This window comes from Eubalaena glacialis, chromosome 13, assembly GCF_028564815.1.
Source record: "Eubalaena glacialis isolate mEubGla1 chromosome 13, mEubGla1.1.hap2.+ XY, whole genome shotgun sequence".
Taxonomy (NCBI): domain Eukaryota; kingdom Metazoa; phylum Chordata; class Mammalia; order Artiodactyla; family Balaenidae; genus Eubalaena; species Eubalaena glacialis.
In genome coordinates this window covers 90,880,672-90,902,669 of record NC_083728.1, presented here as the reverse complement: position 1 = coordinate 90,902,669, position 21,998 = coordinate 90,880,672, and the positions used below count along the sequence as shown (strand labels likewise).

At 56.2% G+C, this 21,998-nt stretch overlaps 1 protein-coding gene across 1 annotated transcript; it reads left to right on the top strand.

Annotated features, from left to right (window-relative positions):
* The first annotated feature begins 258 nt into the window (after positions 1–258).
* FSCN1 (fascin actin-bundling protein 1) lies at positions 259–9,906 on the top strand. The gene is made up of 5 exons (XM_061209294.1): positions 259–1,192; positions 7,239–7,395; positions 7,491–7,612; positions 7,861–8,028; positions 8,490–9,906. The coding sequence occupies exons 1-5, from the start codon at positions 361–363 to the stop codon at positions 8,690–8,692; spliced, it is 1,482 nt and encodes a 493-aa protein (XP_061065277.1). The 5' UTR covers positions 259–360; the 3' UTR covers positions 8,693–9,906.
* The last annotated feature ends 12,092 nt before the right edge of the window (positions 9,907–21,998 follow it).

Genomic DNA, 21,998 nt, shown 5'->3' with positions numbered 1-21,998 from the left:
GCCTTGGCATTGGCGGGGAGGGGGCGGCGGCCCGAAGAGGGGGGACTGCAGAGGCCGGCCGAGCAGGGAACGCGTCGAGCCCAGCCCCGACCCGCGCCCCTCCGGGCCCCTGCGCGACTCAGTTCGCTCCCTGGGCCCCGGTGCCCCCTCCTCGGCGAGCCCCGGGGCGGGGCGGGGGCGGGACCTCGCGACGCTGACGTCACCCCGCCTATAAAAGGGCTCGGGCTCGACGCGCCGGCTTTGTAAAGCGTTGCTGAGGGTGAGCGCACGGCCGCGGCAGCTGAACAAAGGAGCAGGGCGCCGCCGCGGGGACCCGCCACCGACCTCCCGGGCCGCGCCGGCCTCCCGCCCGCCGCCACCATGACCGCCAACGGCACGGCCGAGGCCCTGCAGATCCAGTTCGGTCTCATTAACTGCAGCAACAAGTACCTGACGGCCGAGACGTTCGGGTTCAAGGTGAATGCGTCGGCCAGCAGCCTGAAGAAGAAGCAGATCTGGACGCTGGAACAGCCGCCCGACGAGGCGGGCAGCGCAGCCGTGTGCCTGCGCAGCCACCTGGGCCGCTACCTGGCGGCGGACAAGGATGGCAACGTGACCTGCGAACACGAGGTGCCCAGTGCCGACTGCCGCTTTCTCATCGTGGCGCACGACGACGGCCGCTGGTCGCTGCAGTCCGAGGCGCACCGGCGCTACTTTGGCGGCACCGAGGACCGCCTGTCGTGCTTCGCTCAGACCGTGTCGCCGGCCGAGAAGTGGAGCGTGCACATCGCCATGCACCCCCAGGTCACCATCTACAGCCTGGCCCGCAAGCGCTACGCGCACCTGAGCGCGCGGCCGGCCGACGAGATCGCAGTGGACCGCGACGTGCCCTGGGGCGTCGACTCGCTCATCACGCTGGCCTTCCAGGACCAGCGCTACAGCTTGCAGACGGCCGACCACCGCTTCCTGCGCCACGACGGGCGCCTAGTGGCGCACCCCGAGCCCGCCACCGGCTACACGCTCGAGTTCCGCTCCGGCAAGGTGGCCTTCCGCGACTGCGAAGGCCGCTACCTGGCGCCGTCGGGGCCCAGCGGCACGCTCAAGGCGGGCAAGGCCACCAAGGTGGGCAAGGACGAGCTCTTCGCCCTGGAGCAGAGCTGCGCCCAGGTCGTGCTGCAGGCAGCCAACGAGAGGAACGTGTCCACGCGCCAGGGTGAGTGGGGACGCCGTCCCCCGCCTCTCTGGGCCATGCACAAAGCGAACCCCACCCCAGTCCCCGCAGCCTCCCGCCCTTTCTCGCCCGCGGCGCCGCTGCAATCCCGAGTGACGCCCGGTGCGCCCCCGCTGGGCGCGCGGGCCACCCCACCCCGCCGCGGGACCTGCGCTGCGATCCCCGGGAAGGGGCGAGGGGTGGGGCTTTGCCCATCCTTGGGTGCCGCTGCATAACCCCCACTCCGCCTTGAGATTGGGGCTCCTAGGCCGCGCTTAGACGCCGCCCCTTGTGCCACCCTCCGAACCCTCGGCCTGATCTGGGTCCTCCCTACACGCGCAGATCCCTCCCTCGCATCCGCGGGCCTAGCCCTTGGGGAGGGGACGCCCCTCGCCTGTTTCCTCGTGCCCCTCCCCCCGTCAGTGGGCCTTTGGCTCCAGGGCGGAGGCGAGGGGTCGCAACAGGCACGGGGCGCGCCCCCGCTCCCTGAAGGCCGTCTTTCGCGGGCGGAATGGAAGTAGCCTTTGATCTCCGCAGGGTGCGCTTCCACCTCCCCTCTCTCCGGGCCTTTCTCCACCTCCGCTGGCTGCTGGGAGGGGTTGGCCTCTGCTGGAAGGGGGCGCCCAGTGTCTGCCCTTCCCCCCCCAGCCCCTCCTCCCGCGTCCGCCCCGCGCTCGAGGCCGCGGCCTTTGTGAGCAGGGGGGCGGGCTCGTCGACAGGGCCCTCCCTCGCCCCCTTTGTCCTGCTCCGTCTCTGCAGATGGGAAAACCAGATGCGGCCGGGCGGGGGAGGGAATCGACTTTCTGCGGGTCCCCCCTGCTGAGGACCCCCCGCGCCGCCCCCAGGCCCAGTGCCCCGTCCGAAGCCGCCCCAGAAGGCGGCCTCCCTGCTCGCGCCCCGGGCCCGGGACGGCGTGGCGCGGATGGCGGCCCGCCAGGCACCCCGCCCTGCGCCCGCCGCGCGTCTCCTGGCCGGTACCCTCTGCTCTGCGGGAGACAGAGAGCGGTCTCAGCCTGAGCCCGGAGACCCCAGCCCGGCACCCTCGGGAAGCCCCCCTACCCTCGGTTGAACCCACCCCCAAGACTCCCGCCTGGAACAACTGGCTGCAACTCGATGCGTCCTCTCCCGGGGCCTCCCGCTGGCCTGGCCATTTCCTACCGGCCTGCGCGCCAGAAGTGAACCCTCCTCTTTCCCTTCTTAGATTCTCCCCCTAGGCGGCTTCTCTTCCTTCTGGCGCCCTCGCCCCTCCTTTGGGGGAACCTGTGGGTGTCTGGCTCCCGCAGCCGGGAAGTTGGACCCCAGCCTCTGGAGATAGCTGGATGGGAGGCCAGTCATTGCCCCGCCCCCCCCACTTCCTCCTGACGGCCACCCTCCTGACCCGGCTCTGCCAAGGAGGTTGCAGCCCCGTGGCAGTTTCGTACCCGAGTGTGCTGATTGAAGTGGGCGGTATTTCTTCCATCCTACAGATGGGCAGGTTTAGGCCCAGACAGGAGAAGCCCAAGATCACACAGCAAGTAAGCAGCATGAAGAACTGGGTTTGACTCCAGAATGAGCTCTTATTTGGAGCCCCTGATGCCTCCCAGCCTCTGGGGCACAGGCCCTCCCCTTTCCAGTCTCACACAGTACGAGGTGGGGCAGGACTCTCCACCTATTCAGCAAACACTGAGCCCCTACCAAGTGAGACATGCTGAGGCCTGAGTGGTGAGCACATGGGCATCTCCTGGATCCTTCCCTGCTGGGCCCAATGTTCTCGCTGGGACAGGAGCAACATCCCAGAGGTGTCAAGCTAAGGTCTGGGGGTCCAGGAAGTACATGAGGGTCCCGGATTAGATGGAGGTCCCTTTCTGAGGAGGACACTTGACCTGACCTGAGGATGAATAGAAGGTAGCATGTATCAGGTGTGTGGAACAGTGTTGCAGGTACAGGGCACAGCTTGTGCAAAGGCCCCGAGGCAGGAAGGAGCAGAAAGCCCAGTGTGGCTGAAGAGAAGCTTGTGAGGTTGGTAGATGGGACTGGAACAGCCAGCAGGGCCACAGGACTTAGGTTGGGTGCTCATCAATGCAGGCATGCTCCATGCTTGCTGGGCTGCATCCAGCACCTGCCCTGGGGAAGGTGTGGCAGGAACGGGTGGCCCTAGCCCTTGGTGCCAGAAAGGAGCAGAGAGATCCTGGGGGTGTTTTTGGCAGGCACTGGTGAGCCTGGGCAGGTGCCCTCTCCTTTCTAGTAAAGCTCGCTGGTGGTGTCATGGTGTGATTCAAGCTGATGGGGCAGGAGGAGCCGGAAATTGCACCAGGAGAGCTGCTGGCTCATCTGTGCGTTTAAAGGGAAGGGAGCTTTGGGAGCAAAGATTGGAGCTACATTGGCCTCAGATTTTGGGGTCCTCATCTCGTTCTGATGTTGGCTGACCTCGGGTCTTCTTTGTAGGGTGGAGGATGACCAGAGGACCTGGAGCCGGCATGGGCTTGGGGGGTGTGTCTGCAGAGGCCATTTTGGACAGGCCTGCGTGGCAAGGAGGCTTCAGCTGTGCTTCCGACACATGTTGGGAAACGCCAGCCAGGAAGGAGGAGCATCCTGGGTTTAGCGGGCTGGGGGAAGTGAATCATCATCCCCGTAGGCCTGCACAGGCCGGGCCTGGTGGGGGTGGGGTGCTCCCTGCTGAAGCTGCAGCCTGCTCTCTGGCCTCAGTTTCCCCATTTGTAAAGGGCTCGCCCAGGGCTGCCCTGGGCACATTCTTTTCGGCCAGGCTGTATTTCTGGGAGGAGGCCATCACAGCCTACATTAGAGGTAGGGTCGGCCACAGGGAGTGGGGGTCCCAAGAGCTGATGTGACAAGGCAGATGGCACATGTCTATCCCAGGTCCTGGGAAGTGCTGTAGCTGTGACCACACAGTGAGGACATGGCTTGGGCAGGGATGGAGGATGGCAGGGCCACTGAGTGAGCGGTACTCATGCTACTTTGGAGCCTCACCTGCCCTGGGCTCCAGCCAGACCCTGGGCAGAGCCTCACCACATTTCCCACCTGGTCTCACAGTCTCTTTGCATCTGGCCAGCTGTGCCCTGGGGACTCCATGCTCAGGAAGTGCCCAATCCCAGCCGCTCGAAGGTGAGGCTGGCTGGCTGAGAAAGGGCTGGTCAGGCTGGGCTTTGCAGGATGTGTAAGAGTTCTCCTGATGAGGCAGAGCATTTCAGGCCCAGGGAACAGCTTGTGTAAGGACAGAGTAGGGATTTAAAGTGGTCAGGTAGTGGCAAGAGCTGACTGGGAAGAGAGGAGGTGAGGTGAGGCCACAGATGCTTCTGGGCCTCCTCCCTTAAACTGAATGGGGGTAGTGGCGAGTGCCTGATTTGAACAAGCCAGCGGAATATGCGGACTGCTAAGGCTGAGGGGGATGGGGACCATGGGGTGTGTTGGCAGGGAGGGGGTGCCCCCTCCGAGCCACTGTACAGGATGGCTCAGAGGCTGGAGGTGGGGAGAGCCACGATGGAGGGGGGACATGCGGGGGCCCGGTGTCTCAGTTGTGCTCTCTGGAGCGGGTCGGGGGGACATTGAGCCCCCGCATCTCCTGCCTCCTCAGGGCTCCTGTGGGCCTGTGACTCAGGTTTTCTGTGCTGCTGTTGATGAAAAGAAAAATCCCGAAGAAAACCCTGTTCCCATAGTAACCCAGCTCTAATTAGAGACTCCAAGGCCAAGTGGGGCCTTTCCCATCTGGGCAGGGCCTTGGAGCCAGGAGGGACCCCACTGGAATGGGGAGGGGATACTCTCCCCACCCCTTCCTATTGCGGGGGAAGACCTGGTGTCTACTTGGCAATGGGCTGCTAAATCCTTTCAATCTCAGACCAGGCCCTTTTGCGTACCTTGCGGGCTGGCCTAGGCCTGTTTATCAAACCAGTTCCAGGACTGGACACACCCAGGCGGGACGGGGTCTGAGTGGCTGAGCAGGTGATGGTGGTCGTGTGGCCCTGGGGAGGTACCCGCCGCTGCACAGCCTCCCTTTGTTCCTCGAAATAACTCTGTGGAATTGCCGGGAGGAGTCAAGCCGGACGGCTGTCCGCAGGAGCGCAGGGCTGGCTAAGCTCTCAGGAACCAAAGTCTCATTGAAAAGGAGCCCCTGCACTTGCTGTGTGTGTCCTCGGGCAGGCTGGCCAGCGCCTTGTTCACTGGCAAGGCTCTGTTATGTTAGGTAGGCTGGTCAGTGCTAGAGATCTGACTGCCATTCGGGGCCCTTCTGTGTCCGCTTTGCCCCTCTTTCTGGGGAGCCCTCTCTGTCTTTTCTGCTGCTGAGGTGTGCCCAGTGGGGCTTCTCCTCGTCTGTTCTTTCCTTCCCATCAGCTGGCCTGCCACGTGTTGGGTAGGTGGTGCCATGTGGCTGGGCAGGCTGGGGGTGGCAGCTCTGCAGCAGTGGGGTGGGGCAGGTCGGCTGGGCGAGGTCTGAGCAAGGATGGACCCCAGCCCCCCATTGTGCTCCTGGGTGTGGCCTTAGGATGGTCGTCCTCTGGGTGGCTCGGGCACCCAGAAGGCCCAGCCCCTGCTGATCCTCGCCCCGTGCTTCACTGGGGCGTGATGGTGGATCGAGCTCACCTCTACCCCTGGGTCCTCAGTAGTCAGCAGATCCCTGACACTGTGGCTGAGGGGACCCAGGGGACCTGGAGGGTCAAGCCCAGGCGTTGTGAGGGTCTGCTTCAGAGTGACCCGTGGAGGTCACATCCACCAGTCCACAGAGGGGAGGGAGGGTTGGGGGAGAGGGCATGGCAGGAGGCCTGAGTTTGCCCATCTCTCTTCCTGAGAGCCCTGGACCCCTAGCTTTCTCTCTGGGTGACCTTGGGCAAGGGCACCACCTCTCTGCCTCATTCTCCTTTGTGATGGGGTGGCGCTGACATGGGACACGAGACCTGGTTAGCATGGGGCTGACACCTTTCAGGCCCTCTGGGTGGTGGCTGGAGAACTAAGAATGGCTCCTGGGGGAGGGCCTGGGGGTGCTCAGACCCCAGGCTCTGCCACACGCCAGTCTCTGCCACCCGCCAGCCTCATCTCGTCTAAAAGGACACCTGCCGCCCGCCACTGATCCCGGCTTCATAAAGGCCTCAAGGCCCAACTCACCCTGCTGCGGAGGCTCTTAGGATCCATGGTGCTGGGGGATGTGAACTTGTTGGGACCAAAGATCCCACTTGAGGTTTTATCTGGAGGAGTCCATACGGATGTGCAAAACGACATGGCTGCAGCTTGTGGGAGCAAAACCCCGAAGCTGCCCCCTTCACAGACGATTTGGGGACATGGAAACGTGTAAAGGTGTTAGGCAGATCATTTGCAAATCGAGGTCTGTAGCATGCGTGCACTTGAAGGTCAAGAAAATGCATATGTGAGCGCACGGGGAAAAGGCTAGGAGTGTGTGGTCACCCGCCATTCACAGTGGCGTTCTGGGGGTGTGGTGGGCATGGGGGGGGGTGTGAATTCGCTTTTATGAGTTTTCTAAATTCCCTGAAGGGAACGTGTGCTATGACTCTCTTGACTTTTACACGTATACAGAAGCAGGAAGGATATCGTGAACTACCATATACCGATTCCCCCAGCTGCGATATTCTGCCACACTAGCTCCCTGTCCCTTTATTCATTGCTTCTGGTTGTACTTAATGCAAATCCCTGACATCAGGGCATTTCATCTCAAAATGTTTGCGTGTATCTCTAAAAAACAAGGCCATTTTCTTACATAATGACAACATGATTAACAATAATTAATCCATGCTCTCTAATCCTGGACCATGTTGAGAGTCTCCCAGTTGGTTCTACAATATCTTTTTGCATTTGGTTTGTTGGAAGGTATTACTTCTGTAATCAGAGAACGTGATGTGTAAATGGACCTAGCTGGCCTTGGCCCTTGACTTGTCCTGCCTGGGATCCTGGGTTCCGCCCTCTGACGTGAAGGCCGAGGGGTCTGAGCCGCACTGTGGGGTCTCAGCAGCCCCCTGCTGTGCTGGTGTGTGCGGGCAGGGCTGAGGGTCAGCCAGCACTGGGGGGGCGTGGGGGTCCCTGTACTAGCTGGAGGCTCTCCCCGCAGGTATGGACCTGTCGGCCAATCAGGACGAAGAGACTGACCAAGAGACTTTCCAGCTGGAGATCGACCGCGAAACCAAAAAGTGCGCCTTCCGCACCCACTCGGGCAAGTACTGGACGCTGACGGTCACCGGGGGTGTGCAGTCCACTGCCTCCACCAAGTGAGTGCCCCACTGCCCGCCTGTCACTGCCCGCGCTCGCCCAGGCTGGCCTTCCTGTGGGGCGGCCTCGCCTGACCCTGTCCCGCCACCCCCAGGGATGCCAGCTGCTACTTTGACATTGAGTGGCGTGATCGGAGGATCATACTGCGCGCGTCCAATGGCAAGTTTGTGACGGCCAAGAAGAACGGCCAGCTGGCTGCCTCGGTGGAGACAGCAGGTAGCCACCTGGGGGCATACCTCAAGCCCTTGTTCCCTGGAGGGTCTAACTGTATGCCATGGTCACTTACGAACCCCACCCGAAGCCTGCCCTGTGCTGGGCATCCTCCCAAACTGGCACCACCCTGCCTCACCCCAGGGCTGGAATGCTGTGTGACCCCAGACTCCCGCTCTCCCTCTCTGAGCCACACCCTGGGTGTCGCACCCCCAACCCCATGAGGCTCACTTCTTTTCCACCTCCTGGGGCAGGGGACTCGGAGCTCTTCCTCATGAAGCTGATCAACCGCCCCATCATCGTGTTCCGTGGGGAGCATGGCTTCATTGGCTGCCGCAAGGTCACAGGCACCCTGGACGCCAACCGCTCCAACTACGATGTCTTCCAGCTGGAGTTCAGAGACGGCGCCTACAACATCAAAGGCAGGTTCTCCTGTGGGCAGTGCCGGGTGGGGCCCCCTGGGCTCAGGGGGCCAGTGTTGGACACAGAGAGCAAACCCCTGCCCCACTTGAGCCTGGCTTTGGGGCTCGGCTTGGCCACCCTGTGATGTGGCTTGGGCCAGGCCCCATCTGGCCACCAGAGGCTCTAGGCTGGGGGGTAGCCCCTTCCCCTCTTGTCTGTACAGGAGGGAGATGTCCGGCCCACCCCAGATAGAGCTAGAGAGAGAGACGGGATTCTGGAAAGGCTGGGCAGGGGAGGGGTCACACACGAGTTATGGGACCAAAATTCTGGTGGGAGGCGAGGGAAGGGACTCCAGTCCAGCATGGGCCGGAGGCTTGGGTGGATGGAACAGACCCCACCCCCATTCTGGAAGCCGTGATTGGAGGGTGGGGAGCAGAGCCCAGGCAGGGCCTGACGGGGCCTCCCCTTGCCCCCGCTCCAGACTCCACAGGCAAGTACTGGATGGTGGGCAACGACTCCTCCGTCACCAGCAGCAGCGACAGCCCTGTGGACTTCTTCTTCGAGTTCTGTGACTACAACAAGGTGGCCATCAAGGTGGGCGGGCACTACCTGAAGGGGGACCACGCGGGGGTCCTGAAGGCCTGCGCTGACACCATCGACCCCACCACGCTGTGGGAGTACTAGGGCCCCGCCGCCGGCATCCCCCTCCCCACCCTGCCCAACCCGCCCTGCTAACTCTCTTCTCCAGGTGGGCTCTGCTGTGGGTGGCGAGCCCCTTGCCTTTCAAACTGGAAACCCAGAGCAAACGGTGCCCTCACCTGTTGTCCCACATGGCCTCCCCTGGGCAGGTCAGAGGCTGTGACCTGGTCCTTGGAGGGATTTCACATCCCTCTGCCCTCTCTTCTCTGCCCTGGGCGAGGCTGGAACTTCTTTCTTCTGACCTCAGACAACTCTGAGCCTTATTTCCCCGAAGAGGCCGAGGAGGAGTGGGTGGCTGGGAGGCCTTCCCGAGCTCCTGGGAGCGGCGGGGTGTGTAACTGGAATCTCCTGTCCCCTCCTGAACCTCCCCCTCCCCCATTTCCCGGGAGCCAAGCTCTTGCCCCAGGCCTGTTGGTGGCCCCCCTGGGGCGCCGTCCCTGCGTGGTCGGGAGGACAGCTGGTGGACAGGACGGGGCTGGCTCCAGGCCTCTGTGAGTGGAGCAGGCCTGGTTTGGTGGCCGCCCGGGCCTGGCCACTGCACACACATCCTGCTGTGGTCCGGGGGTCCTGCTCCTGTCTCTTTTCTTTCACTCTGGCCTGACTGGAAGCAGAAAATGACCAAATCAGTAACTTTTTTTTTTCAGTGAAATGTTATTGCTGGAGGAGCCCCAGGCAAGCCTGGTTGTAGCCATGAGTGGTCTTCAAGGGGTCTTGATGGGGGGATGGTCTTGAGACGGCATCTCCGGGCCTCAGTGCCCTCTGGCCACTAGTGGTAGGGTAGGCGGGGCACCTCCCCGAATCCAGAACCTGCCTCCACCTTCCCAGGGGGCTCTCACCGGCCCCCTCCCTCCCATGTGCCTGGGCCCCAGGCCTGTGTCCCCACCTGGTGGTGCTGGGCCCTTCACCGCCTCAGCCAGGGCCCCTGGTATGATCGGTGCTCCTCTTCTGACTGGACTCCCGGGTCTCGGCGGGATGAAGCTGGGCGTTGCCCTCAGCCAGGAGCCCCGTGGAAGCCCCTGGTCCCTGGCTCCTAGCCCCGCCCCTGCCACTTCCCTTCCCCTCTGGTCAGCATCCACCATGCATCTCACTCTGGGTGTCTTGGTCTTTTATTTTTTGTAAGTGTCATTTGTATAACTCTAAATGCCCATGATAGTAGCTTCAGACTGGAAAGAGCAAAATAAAGTTAACGCAAGTCTGCACCCCTGAGGTTGTGTGTGTGTGTGTTGGGGATGAAGGCAGGTGGGAGGGGTGGGCCTGGGAACCCTCCTGCTGCAGGTTTCGGAGTTAGAGGTCAGGCCCACACAAACCAGCAGAGCGAACTTCCTCCTGCCTTGGCAGGTATGCCTTGACTAGAGCTTGGAGGTACGGGGCCTGGGTGCCCCCTTTCCATACTGCAAGGGGCCTTGTGTGCATCCATCCATACCCCAACACAGCAGGCTTGGGCCCCTTGGGACCTGGATGTGCTGTCTGGGAGCCCTTGGAGGACAGGCCTGGGTAGAGGTGGGCACAGGCCCTGGGAGAAGTCAGCTGGATGAGCTAAGCTTGGAGTCCAGGGTGGGTGCCTTCATCAGAACAGGACCCCTAGGCCCAGCTTGGGGAGGAAGGGAGGCACTTCTCTATTTGGCAGATAAGAAGCTGAGGAAGTTTCCAACCTCGAGGGGGGACCTGGGTCCTGAGCCCACCCTGCGGTTGTGGCCCCTGGCAGACCTCCAGGTGGCCAGCCCTGCAGGGACTCCAGAGAGGCAAGCGCTGGGTTGGGCCCTTCTGTGCAGTATCACGTTTCCCAGAGCATAGCTGTTCCCATCTTACAGGGGAGGAGACTGAGGTTGAGAGTAGCAAGGCACAGCTTTGAGGGTGGAACGGGGCGCCCCATGGGCGTCCAATAAGTAGGCGGTGATTGAAGATGGACTTGGGCGTGTGGCTGTCTTGCGGGGGCAGCGGGACCAGCGGGACCAGAGGGGCCTGAGCTGTCAGCAGAAGCGCTGATTGGCTGCTGATGACGAAACTGAGATGCCTGCGCTCTGATTGGTGGTCCCTGGGGGCGGGAGTCTCGAGATTGACAAGCACAGATGGCGGCTACAAAGGGACGTTGGGCTCTCAGCGGGGTCCTGGCGGCCAACCCTCCACCACTGTTAAAGCCAGGCTGGAAGCCAGAAAAGTCTCAGTGACGTGGAAGGGAACAGATGAGTCCTCCGGAGCCAAGCTCCTCCAGACTGTAGGGATGGGGATGCACTGGAAGGGGCTCAGGGAGGGGTCCCCAGTTGGGCAGTTGAGCGAGGTTGAGCGAGGTGGTTCCCTGCGGTGCCCGGGGTGGGGGCCTGCCCAGGAGCAGGAATGACCTGTCCTGGAATGATGCCAGGCACCCCTCCCCGCATCCTCACAGCCAGGCCCAGGCACTGATTCTGAATTCCACGCGTTCTGCAAAAATGGGCGCAGAGCAAGTGGCTGCGCGTTACAGGGGCTGTTTATTCCCCCTCCACACACACACCCCGCGAATGAGGCACAAAGGCTGGTGGGGGAAGTGATCACACCTAGGGAGGAGGGGGACCTAACCCAATACCAGGGACAGGAAGGGCAACCAGGGTAAGGGAACCGCACAAGCAAAAGTCATGTGGGAGGAACCTTGGGGCGGGGCCTGGTTGGGTCCCGGATGAAGAGTGGATTTGAGCGAGGCCATTGTCTCCAGGCCCACGTGGAGGCGACAGGCATTACCGGAAGGCGGCAGACACTCCCGTGGGCGCAAATGGAGCACCGTGGGGACCACCAGATTCACTCCTGCGCACGCACCGGGACTCCCCATGTCCTGGTCGAAAGGTGCCCCCCTGGGGCCCCCAGGGCTCAGATTCCAGAGCAAAGGATGCAGTTCTTCCTCAGCGATTCCCAGTTCACAAGGGTCATTGCGTGACCCTGCACACACGCACACGGGCTTGTGCACACGCATGGGTGAGTGCACACAGGAACACATGCAGGCATGTACAGGAGCCCAGTGCACACACAACACACGTGCACATAGAGACATACGTGGACGCAGGCACAGGCACACGGACCAGCCCACAGGAACAAAGAGCTTACGGTTTGCTCACCAGCCTGCATTGACTCAGCCCCCAGGCTTCCAACCACTGTGCCTGGGGACTCCGTTCCCCTCAGTTTTCCCAGACTCTGACTGGCAGCTCCTCTCACCTCCAGCTGGGTCAGGGGCCAGTGGGCCCCACAGTTCTGAGGCTGGGTTCCCCCTAAGCCTGCCATGGAGGGCCAGCAAGAGTCCAGCCTCCCATTGCTCAGATGCGGACACCAAGGCCTAGAGAAATGCCCAGTGAGTCTGGGCAGCTGCAGCCAGTGCTCCAAGTTACTCGTTGGGGTTAATTGTGAGCCTAAAAGATCATGTCAGAAGGAAAAACATTCAATTAAACTTGTAAGGAAGAAAAAAGGAAGGAGAGGCAACACTTCTTCCCTTCCGTGGGTCTTTACCTGCTAGGGGCAGGACTGCCGGAGGCCGGGCAGCTGGGGGCAGCTGCGGTCCCCAGGATGTAGCCTGGCCAGACTAAACTGGGATCTCCACAGGTTGGTCCTTTAGGTCCGTCTTGGGGTGGGACCCCAAGCCCTGCTGGGGGCTTCAGCCCCAGGAGGACACAGGTGGGCCCCCCTGGTGGGGGGAAGCCTCTGAACTTCCCAGGCGTGTCTCCACAGGACACTTCAAGCCCCCTGCCCTCCCCAGCTCAGGCTCCTCCCCTGTTCATTTCTGGGGAGACCTCAGTGGAGGCTACCCCAGACCTGGCTGGGCCCTGCTTCCTCCAGGGCCTCTGCCAGAATTGGGAAGGATGAGAGGTGACCTCCAGTGACCTTGGGGCTCATATCTCACACTAAGTGTAAGGTAGGTGAGGCTACAAAGGGACCCCTGCCACTCTGGACTTCCTGGGGACCCTCTGGCCTCAGTTTCCCTCATTTGAGCGACGGACAGCTGGTCCCCTGGGCCGCAAGACTGTCTGATGGGGGAGGGGCTCTGAGACCTCTGGGGCAGCGAAAGGAGAAGGGAACAGATGGGGTCTCCCCAGGCAGAAGGAGGCCTGGAGAAGGGGCTCAGGCCTGGGAAGGGTGGGGCGGAGCTGAGCATTTGGCCTGAAGCCCCAGCCCTTTAGTGGGGCCCCTGAGCTTAACCAGGAGGAGGCTGATTCTCTGTGAGGAGATGGGGGGAAGAGAAATTGCTCTCCTCTCCCCGCCCCCTCCCCCCAATCCAGGCCTGACCCCCAGAAGGGGAGGGGAAACCCACCTTCCAGGAACCTGGAACTAACTGGGCAAGCTGCTCTGAAAGGTTTACTATTACTATCATTATTGTTACTTTAAGAATTAAGAGAGGGACTTCCCTGGTGGTACAATGGTTAAGAATCTGCCTGCCAATGCAGGGGACACGGGTTCGAGCCCTGGTCCAAGAAGATCCCACATGCCGCAGAGCAACTAAGCCCGTGTGCCACAACTACTGAGCCTGCACTCTAGAGCCCGCGAGCCACAACTACTGAGCCCACGTGCCACAACTACTGAAGCCCTTGCGCCTAGAGCCCGTGCTCCGCAACAGAAGAAGCCACCACAATGGGAAGCCCGCGCACCGCAATGAAGAGTAGTCCACGCTCACTGCAACTAGAGAAAGCCGGCGCACAGCAAAGAAGACCAAATGCAGCCAAAAATAAATAAATAAAATAAATAAATTTATTTAAAAAAAAAAAGAATTAAGAGAATAGGGACTTCCCTGGTGGTCCAGCAGTTAAGACTCCTTACTCCCAATGCAGGGGCCGGGTTGGATCCCTGGTCAGGGAACTAGATCCTGCATGCCACAACTAAAGATCCCGTGTGCAGCAACTAAGACCCGGCGCAGCCAAATAAATAAATAAATAATTTTTAAAAAAGACGACAATACATACCTAGAGTATAAAGTCAAAGGGTGCCCCAGCCCCAGTCCTTCCCCCCAGAGGTAACACTGAAGTTACTTATACTCTTCCAGAAAATCTTATTTTTTATTTAAGGAATATAGCCCTTACTATATGCCAGGTACAAAGCCCTTTATTACCTCATTTAGTCCTTATGATGGGCTGAATTGTGTCCCCACCAAATTCATATGATGAGGTCCTAACTCCCAGTACCTCAGAATGTGATTGTTTGCGGAGATCGGGTATTTAAAGAGGTGATTAAAATTAAATGAGGTCATTGGGGTGGGCCCTACTCCAATATGACTGGTATCCTTATAAGAGGAGGGGATTAGGGACTTCCCTGGTGGCGCAGGGGTTAAGAATCCGCCTGCCAATGCAGGGGACACGGGTTCGAGCCCTGGTCTGGGAAGATCGTACATGCCGCGGAGCTTCTAAGCCTGTGCGCCACAACTACAGAGCCTGCACTCTAGAGCCAGTGTGCCGCAACTACTGAGCCTGTGCCTGTGCTCCACAACAAGAGAAGCCACCGCAATGAGAAGACTGCGCACCGCAAGGAAGAGTAGCACCCACTGGCCGCAACGAGAGAAAAGTCTGCACGCAGCAACGAAGACCCAACGCAGTCAAAAAAAAAAAAAAGAGGAGAGGGGATTAGAACACAGACAGGCACAGAGGGATGACCATGTGAGGACAGAGGGAGAAAACAGCTGTCTGCAAGCCAAGGAGAGAGGCCCAGGAGACATCAACTCTGCTGATACCTTGATCTCAGACTTCTGGCTTCCAGAACTGTGAACTAATATATGTTTTTGTTTAAGCCGCCCAGCCTGTGGTACTTTGTAACGGTGGCCCCAGGAAATTAATACAGACCTTATAACGGCCCCGCGTGGTAGGTAGTGTTGTTATTCCACTTATTGGTGCAGAAATTGAGGCACAGAGAGGTTAAGTAACTTGCTCAAGGTCACACATCCAGTTCGTGGTGCAACTGGAATTTTTATATAAAAACCTAACAGGTGGAAATGCAAATCAAAGTCAAAATGAGATACCACCTCACACCTGTCAGAATGGCTATTCTCCAAATGACAACAAATAACAAGTGTTGGAGAGAAATTTTAGAGAAAAGGGAAGCCTCGTGCACTGTTGGTGAGAATGTAAATTGGTGCAGCCACTATGGAAAACAGTATGGAGGGGACTCAAAAAACTAAAAATAGAACTACCATATGATCCAGCAATCCCACTCCTGGGTATTTACCCAAAAAAACACTAATTCGAGGGGCTTCCCTGATGGTGCAGTGGTTGGGAATCAGCCTGCCAGTGCAGGGGTCACGGGTTCGAGCCCTGGTCCGGGAAGATTCCCACATGCCGCGGAACAACTGGGCCCGTGAGCCACAGCTACTGAGCCCACGTGCCACAACTACTGAAGCTCACACGCCTAGAGCCCGTGCTCCGCACCAAGAGAGGCCACCGCAATGAGAGGCCAGCACACCACACCGAAGAGTAGCCCCCACTCGCCACAACTAGAGAAAGCCCGCGTGCAGCAACGAAGACCCAACGCAACCAAAAATAAATAAATTTATTTTTAAAAAACCCACTAATTTGAAAAGATACATGTACCTCAATGTTCATAGCAGCATTATTTATAATAGTCAAGATATAAAGACAACGTAAGTGCCCATCAATAGATGAATGGATAAAAATGGATAAAGAAGATGTGATACACACACACACACACACACACATACACAATGGAATACTGCTCAGCCATAAAAAAGAATGAAATCTTGCCATTTGCGACAATGTGGCTGGGCCTAGAGGGTATTATGCTAAGTGAAATAAGTCAAAGACAAATACCATATGATTTCACTTATATGTGGAATCTAAAAAACAAAACAAATGAGCAAACATAACAAAACAAACAGACTCAGACACAGGGAACAAACAGGTGGTTGCCAGCAAGGGAGGGATTGGGGGGATGAGTGAAATAGGTGCAGGGGACTTAGAGGTACAAACTTCCAGTTACAAAATAAATATCACCAGAATGAAATGTACAGCATAGGGAATATAGTCAATAATATTGTAATAACTTTGTATGGTGACAGACGGTACTAGACTTGTGGTGATCATTTTGTAACGTATATAGTACATTAGTGTAATGCATACTATGTATACGTATAATCTAATGTACACTATGTTGTACACCTGAAACCAACATAACATTGTAAGTCAATTATGCTTCAATAAAAAAATCAACAAACATAACAGGACTTCCCTGGAGGTCCAGTGGTTAAGACTCCACGCTTCCACTGCAGGGGACGCGGGTTTGATCCCTGGTCGGGGAAGATCCCACATGACGCACAGCACGGCCAAAAAAAAAAAAAAATCAACAAACATGACAAGTATGTACAGGCACACAGGCACTCAAAGTCATCAGTTCTCCCAGAAACAGATGGATACAAGCGTTCAGGCCAAGTGGCTACTTCGGAGGTGACCCGAGGACAGGGAGAGGAGGGGATAAGGCAGGCAATGGCAGGGCAGCACCGTGGGCACTGGGCCCTGAACCCCTCTGGGTGGTTCAGGAGATCAGGACAACGCACTGCAGAGCCTTCCCTGAGGAGCAGGGATGCAGGCCTGTCACCACCAAACCTCTCCATCATGGTGGGCTGCTTTCCAGAACGCCGAGCTGTCCTCTGGACTTTCCCTGTGTGGACAGGACGGATGCGTGCCTGCAGCTGGGGGGCTGCTGGGCGGGGGGCAGAGGGTGGCGCCGGGGCTCGAAGGCAGCACCTCCGCTGCAGAGGGGGAGCCAAGGGGATATGTGAGGGGCACCGACATGGCTGCTACGGCCTATGTTGTCATGCACTTATTATCATGACCCCCGTTGTATTTATTTTATTCCAATTAATTAATTAAATAACTTTTAATTGTGGTATAACACACTAGCACAAAAGCTACCATCTTAACCATTTCTAATGGTTCAGCGGTGTTAGGAATATCCACATTGTTGTGCCATCATCAAATCGCCATCGTCATCTCCAGAACTCGTCATCTTGTAAAACTGATACTCTGTCCCCTTCCCCAGACCCTGGCACCCACCCTTGTACTGTCTGTCTCTATGAATGTGATACTGTAGGGACCTCATCCAAGTGGAATCATACAGTACTTTTCCTTTTGTGACTGGCTTATTTCACTCAGCATAATGGCCTCAAAGTTCATCCATGCTGTAGCATGTGCCAGAATTTCCTTCCTTTTTAAGGCTGAATACTATTCCATTGTATTGATATGCCACATCTGTCAGTGGACATTTTGGTTGCTTCCATCTATTGGCTATTGTGAATAATGCTGCTATGAACATAGGTGTACAAGACCCTGCTTCCAATTCTTTTTTTTCTTTTTGGCTGCACGGCATGGCATGCGGGATCTTAGTTCCCCGACCAGGGATCGAACCCATGCCCCCTGCAGAGGAAGTGTGGATTCTTAACCACTGGACTACCAGGGAAGTCCCCCTGCTTTCATTTCTTTTGGGCATAGACCCAGAAGTGGAATTGCTGGTTCATGTGGCCATTCTAATTTTAAGGTTTTGAGGAACTGCCATAATGTTTTCCATAGCAGCTGCACCATTTTACATTCCCACCAATGATGCACGAGGGTTTTATTTTATTTTTTGACACACGCAGCATCGTATGTGTCCACTGCTCCGTCCCTTCACTTGTCACCTAACACATGCCGGTTTTCCTTATCTGCCCAGACAGACCTCACTCTGTCTTCTCACGCTCAGCCCTGTGACATCCTGTCTTATCTACCTCGTCCCCTGCTCATGGACATTCATATCCTTTTTCATCTGTCATGACTGGCACAAACACGGCTGAATGGAACAACGGTGGGTAGGAGCCTTTTTACAAGTCTCTGGGGTAAATTCCTGGAAGGATTAAAATTCTTGGGTCACTTGACATTTTGACAGATGTAGTCTGATGGCCTCCCCAAAAGACCCTCCCCCCGGCCCCTGCCCAGCTGTGGGTGTTTCTTTACACTTTTCCCAACGTGGATGGAATCGCTCTTGAAGCTTCTTGCCAAGCTGAGAGGTGAGAACCCGGGTCCTACTGTGTGCCATCAGCACTGCGCTCGGGTTAGTCTGCTAACCGGGAACGCAGGGCGTCTGGCCCAGGGGGCTCCTGCCTGCTGGGCTTCCTCCTTTCCCAAAGCACCACTGGCAGATTTGAGGGGTGTAAATAAAAGCCTCGTACATCTCCCAGGGCTCCAGATAAAGTCTCATCAAAGAGCTGGTAACCGGGACTTCCCTGGTGGTGCAGTGGTTAAGAATCCGCCTGCCAATGCAGGGGACACGGGTTCGAGCCTTGGTCCGGGAAGATCCCACATGCCACGGAGCAACTAAGCCCGTGTGCCACAACTACTGAGCCTGCACTCTACAGCCTGCGAGCCACAACTACCAAGCCCGTGTGCCACAACTACTGAAGCCTGCACGCCTAGAGCCAGTGCCCTGCAACAAGAGAAGTCACTGAATAAGAAGCCAGTGCACCACAACGAAGAGTAGCCCCCGCTCGCTGCAACTAGAGAAAGCCCGTGCGCAGCAACAAAGACCCAACACAGTCAAAAGTAAAAATAAAATAAATAAATTTATAAAAAAAAATAAAAAAGAGCTGGTAACCAAGGAGGCCCTGGGTCCCTGCTGCTCCAGATGTGCTCAAGGGGGCTCCAAGGTGTCTGATGGTCGGCCAGTCCCCTCACTCACCTGGGCCAAGGTCCTCCCCACAAAGGCTGTCCTCTTTGAGGGTGTAGGCTGTGCCCTGTCTGCCTCCCTTCCCCATCTGTTTATTTTTTTCACTCTTTTTTTGTGTGTGTTTCTTTGTTTTGGATAGTTTCTATTGCTGTCTTCAAGTTCAGTAACCTTTTTTTTTTTTTCTTTTTTCCCCTGTAGCATCTAATCTGTTATTAATTCCACCCAGGGTATTTTTTTCAAAAATATAAAACATTGTATAGTTTCATCTTTAGAAGTTTAATTTGGGTGGGTTTCCCCCCACCCTTTTTTTTTTTTATCATGCTCATGTTTTCTTTTGCCTTCTTGAGGGAATTGATTTACATCTATTTATAATAGCTGGTTTTTTTTTTTTAATTAATTAATTTATTTTTTGGCTGTGTCGGGTCTTCGTTTCTGTGCGAGGGCTTTCTCTAGTTGCGGCGAGCGGGGGCTTCTTCATCGCAGTGCACAGGCCTCTCACTGTCGTGGCCTCTCTTGTTGCGGAGCACAGGCTCCAGACGCACAGGCTCAGTAGTTGTGGCTCACGGGTCTAGTTGCTCCGTGGCATGTGGGATCTTCCCAGAACAGGGCTCGAACCTGTGTCCCCTGCATTGGCAGGCAGATTCTCAACCACTGCGCCACCAGGGAAGCCCCTATAATAGCTGTTTTAATGTCCTTGTCTACTAACTGTATCTTCTTGTTTCTAGTGATTGATTTTCTTCCATCCTTAATATGGATTGTATTTTTCTGCTTCATTGCATGCCTTGTAATTTTTGATTGGATGACAGATATTTAGATTTTCATGTTGTTGTATGCTGGATTTCTTTTCTCTCTTTTTAAAAATATTTTAATTAATTAATTTTTGGCTGTGTCGGGTCTTAGTTGTGGCAGTTAGGCTTCTCTCTAGTTGTGGCATGTGGGCTACCTAGTTGTGGCATGCAGGCTCTCTAGTTGTGACATGGGCTTAGTGGCCCTGTGGCATGTGGGATCTTAGTTCCCTGACCAGGGGTCGAACCTGCATCCCCTGCGTTGGAAGGCGGATTCTTAACCGCTGGACCGCCAGGGAAGTCCGGGTTTCTTTTCTTTTTTTGTGTTTCTTTTAATGTCTGTTAGCTTCATATGTTTTTGCTCTGGGATGAAGTTAAAGTACTTGGAACAGCTTGATCGTTTGGAGGCTTGCTTTTAAGTTTGGGGCCAAAGCAGTCCTTCAGCCTTTCATGCCCACTATGGCGGCGACATCTTTCTGAGAATTCTAGCCCTGATCCATGCACTGAGATTCTTTGCTCTGCTGTGGGGAACATGAACTATTCCCAGTGCTGTGTGGCCTTTGTGGGTCGTTTAGTCTGCTTCTTTCTGCTGGTTATTTCCTGGCCTGGCACCGGGTCCTCACATGCATTAACTCATCAGTTGTCAGCTGAAGACAGAGGAGGCCCCTCTGCAGATCCCTAGAGCAGCTCTCCCCTCTTTTCTGCTCTTTTGCTCTGTGGATTCTCGGTCTCACCAAATTCTCAACTCTCCTCAACTTTGGGAGTCCACTGGTCTCCGCCAGGGTTTCCTATTCCTGTGCTGCAGCCTGGACAACTCTCCAGAAAGGAGGCTGGGAAATTGTAGAGTTCACTTCATTTGTTTCTCTTGTCTCAGGGGTCACTGACTTTGCTCCTGTTGTCCACTGTCTCAAGACTATTGTTTCATATACTTTGTCTGATTTTTTAGTTATTTAAGGGGGAAGGGTAAATCCAGTCGTCCTTGTTACTCCACATGGCCAGAAGTGGTATTTCTCCCCTCCCTCCCTCCCCCTCCTTTCTTTTTCTTCTCCTTCTTTTTTTAAAATAACAGCTTTATTGTGTGATAATTCACATACCATAAATTCATCACCTCAAAATGAAAGACTGTAGGGACTTTCCTGGCGGTCCAGTGGTTAAGACTCCTTGCTCCAAATGCAGGGGGCACGCAGTCTTTTTTTTTTTTTTTTTTTGGCACGCACTCTTTAGCTGTCATCCCCTATCCCTCCATGGCCCCCTCCAACCCTAAGCAACCACTAATCTACTTTTTGTCTATATAGGTTTGCTGATTCATATAAATGGAATCACACAATCTGCAGCCTTTTGTGTTTGGCTTCTTTCACTTAGCATAATGTTGTCAAGATTCATCCACATTGTTGGAGGTGTCAGGACTTCTTTCCTTTATGGCCAAATAATATCCCATTGTATGGATAGACCCCATTTTGTTTATCCATTCATCAGATGACGAACATTTGGATTGTTTCCACTTTTTGGCTATTTATGAATAATGCTAAATTATCATTGTATTAAACACATTCTAGGGAAACATCTCTGTAGATTTATAACCCCAGCTCTTGATATCTGCACCATCAGGACACCTGTAAAATCCCAGCCCATTAGAGTGGGGAGGGCTTTTCAGGCTACCCAGCCAACCCCTCCACTTTACAGATGGGGGAATTGATGCTCCGGCTGGCAGGTGACTTGTCCACCACACCAGTAGTGGAAGGAACACTCACCCACATTTTCTGATTCTAAAAACAATGAAGGTAACATTTGTGTGGCTTCTGTGGGTCAGACTGCATCTTCACATACACTATCTCATTTGATGCCCTACATCTCCCTTCTGAGGTGGGTCTTTTTATCCTCATTTCACAGATTTCTTCTTCCAACAGTTATTGCCTGAGCACCCCAGACCCTGAACTGGTGCTGGAGATGTTGAGCTGGGCAGAATGGTGCTCCTGGGATTTCAGGGAGGCAGGCACCGTGGAAAATATTCCAAAGGTAGGGAATCAATCAAAGATGGTCAGTGCCTCATGAGGATAGAGGTCAGGGGACTGGGCTGTGTCTCAGAGGCAGGAAATGGCAGAGCTGGGTAGGAACGCCCAGCTTCAAGGTCGCTCTAGGCTTCCTTTTTGGCTTTACTCCCCATCAGAAGGGAGAGAAAGGCTATGTCTGTGGGGGAGGTGTCAGCTTCCCCGAGGTCTGAGGCTGTGAGCAGGCTTGGCCCCCAGGGTGCCTGGGACAGGGGCAGCCAGGCCTCCAGCAGGTCGCAGAGATGTGCCTCTGCCTGCAGAGTGCCCTTCCCTTGAGCTATGGGCATGTCTCCATCTCATAGAGACACTGACCCTTATAACTCACGCGTTTCAGCATGTGAGGTGAAGCTGCCTTTGAAGACTGAGCAAGGACGCCTGGTGGAGGTGCATTCAGAGCCCTAACTCTGGGCTGTGTTCATTTTATTATCATAGCTTCACTTTTGTTCCAATTTCGTTTTTCTGTTTGTTTTTATATCATGTGTATTTTTGGTAAGTGGCCTTAAACGCGATAGAAATGAGTAAAGAAGGGGAGGGGGGGAGAGAGAGAGACAAAGAGAGAGACAGAGAGGACCAGACTTGGGGCCAACAGAGAAAGGAGGGACAGAGCCACTTAAGAAGGCTGCGGCCACAGTCCCCCCCAGACGCCTCTTCCAGCTGTGAGAGGCGAGCCGCGCACAGGGGGCCTCAGGGCTTGGTTTGGGGCACGCTGGGCGCTGCGCGAGGTGGTTTGTGTTGCGAGGTGGTTTGTGTGCGCTGGCCCCGGGGAGCCCTTGACAGCCCGCGCCCGTCGTGCTGCGGGGAAGCTCGGGC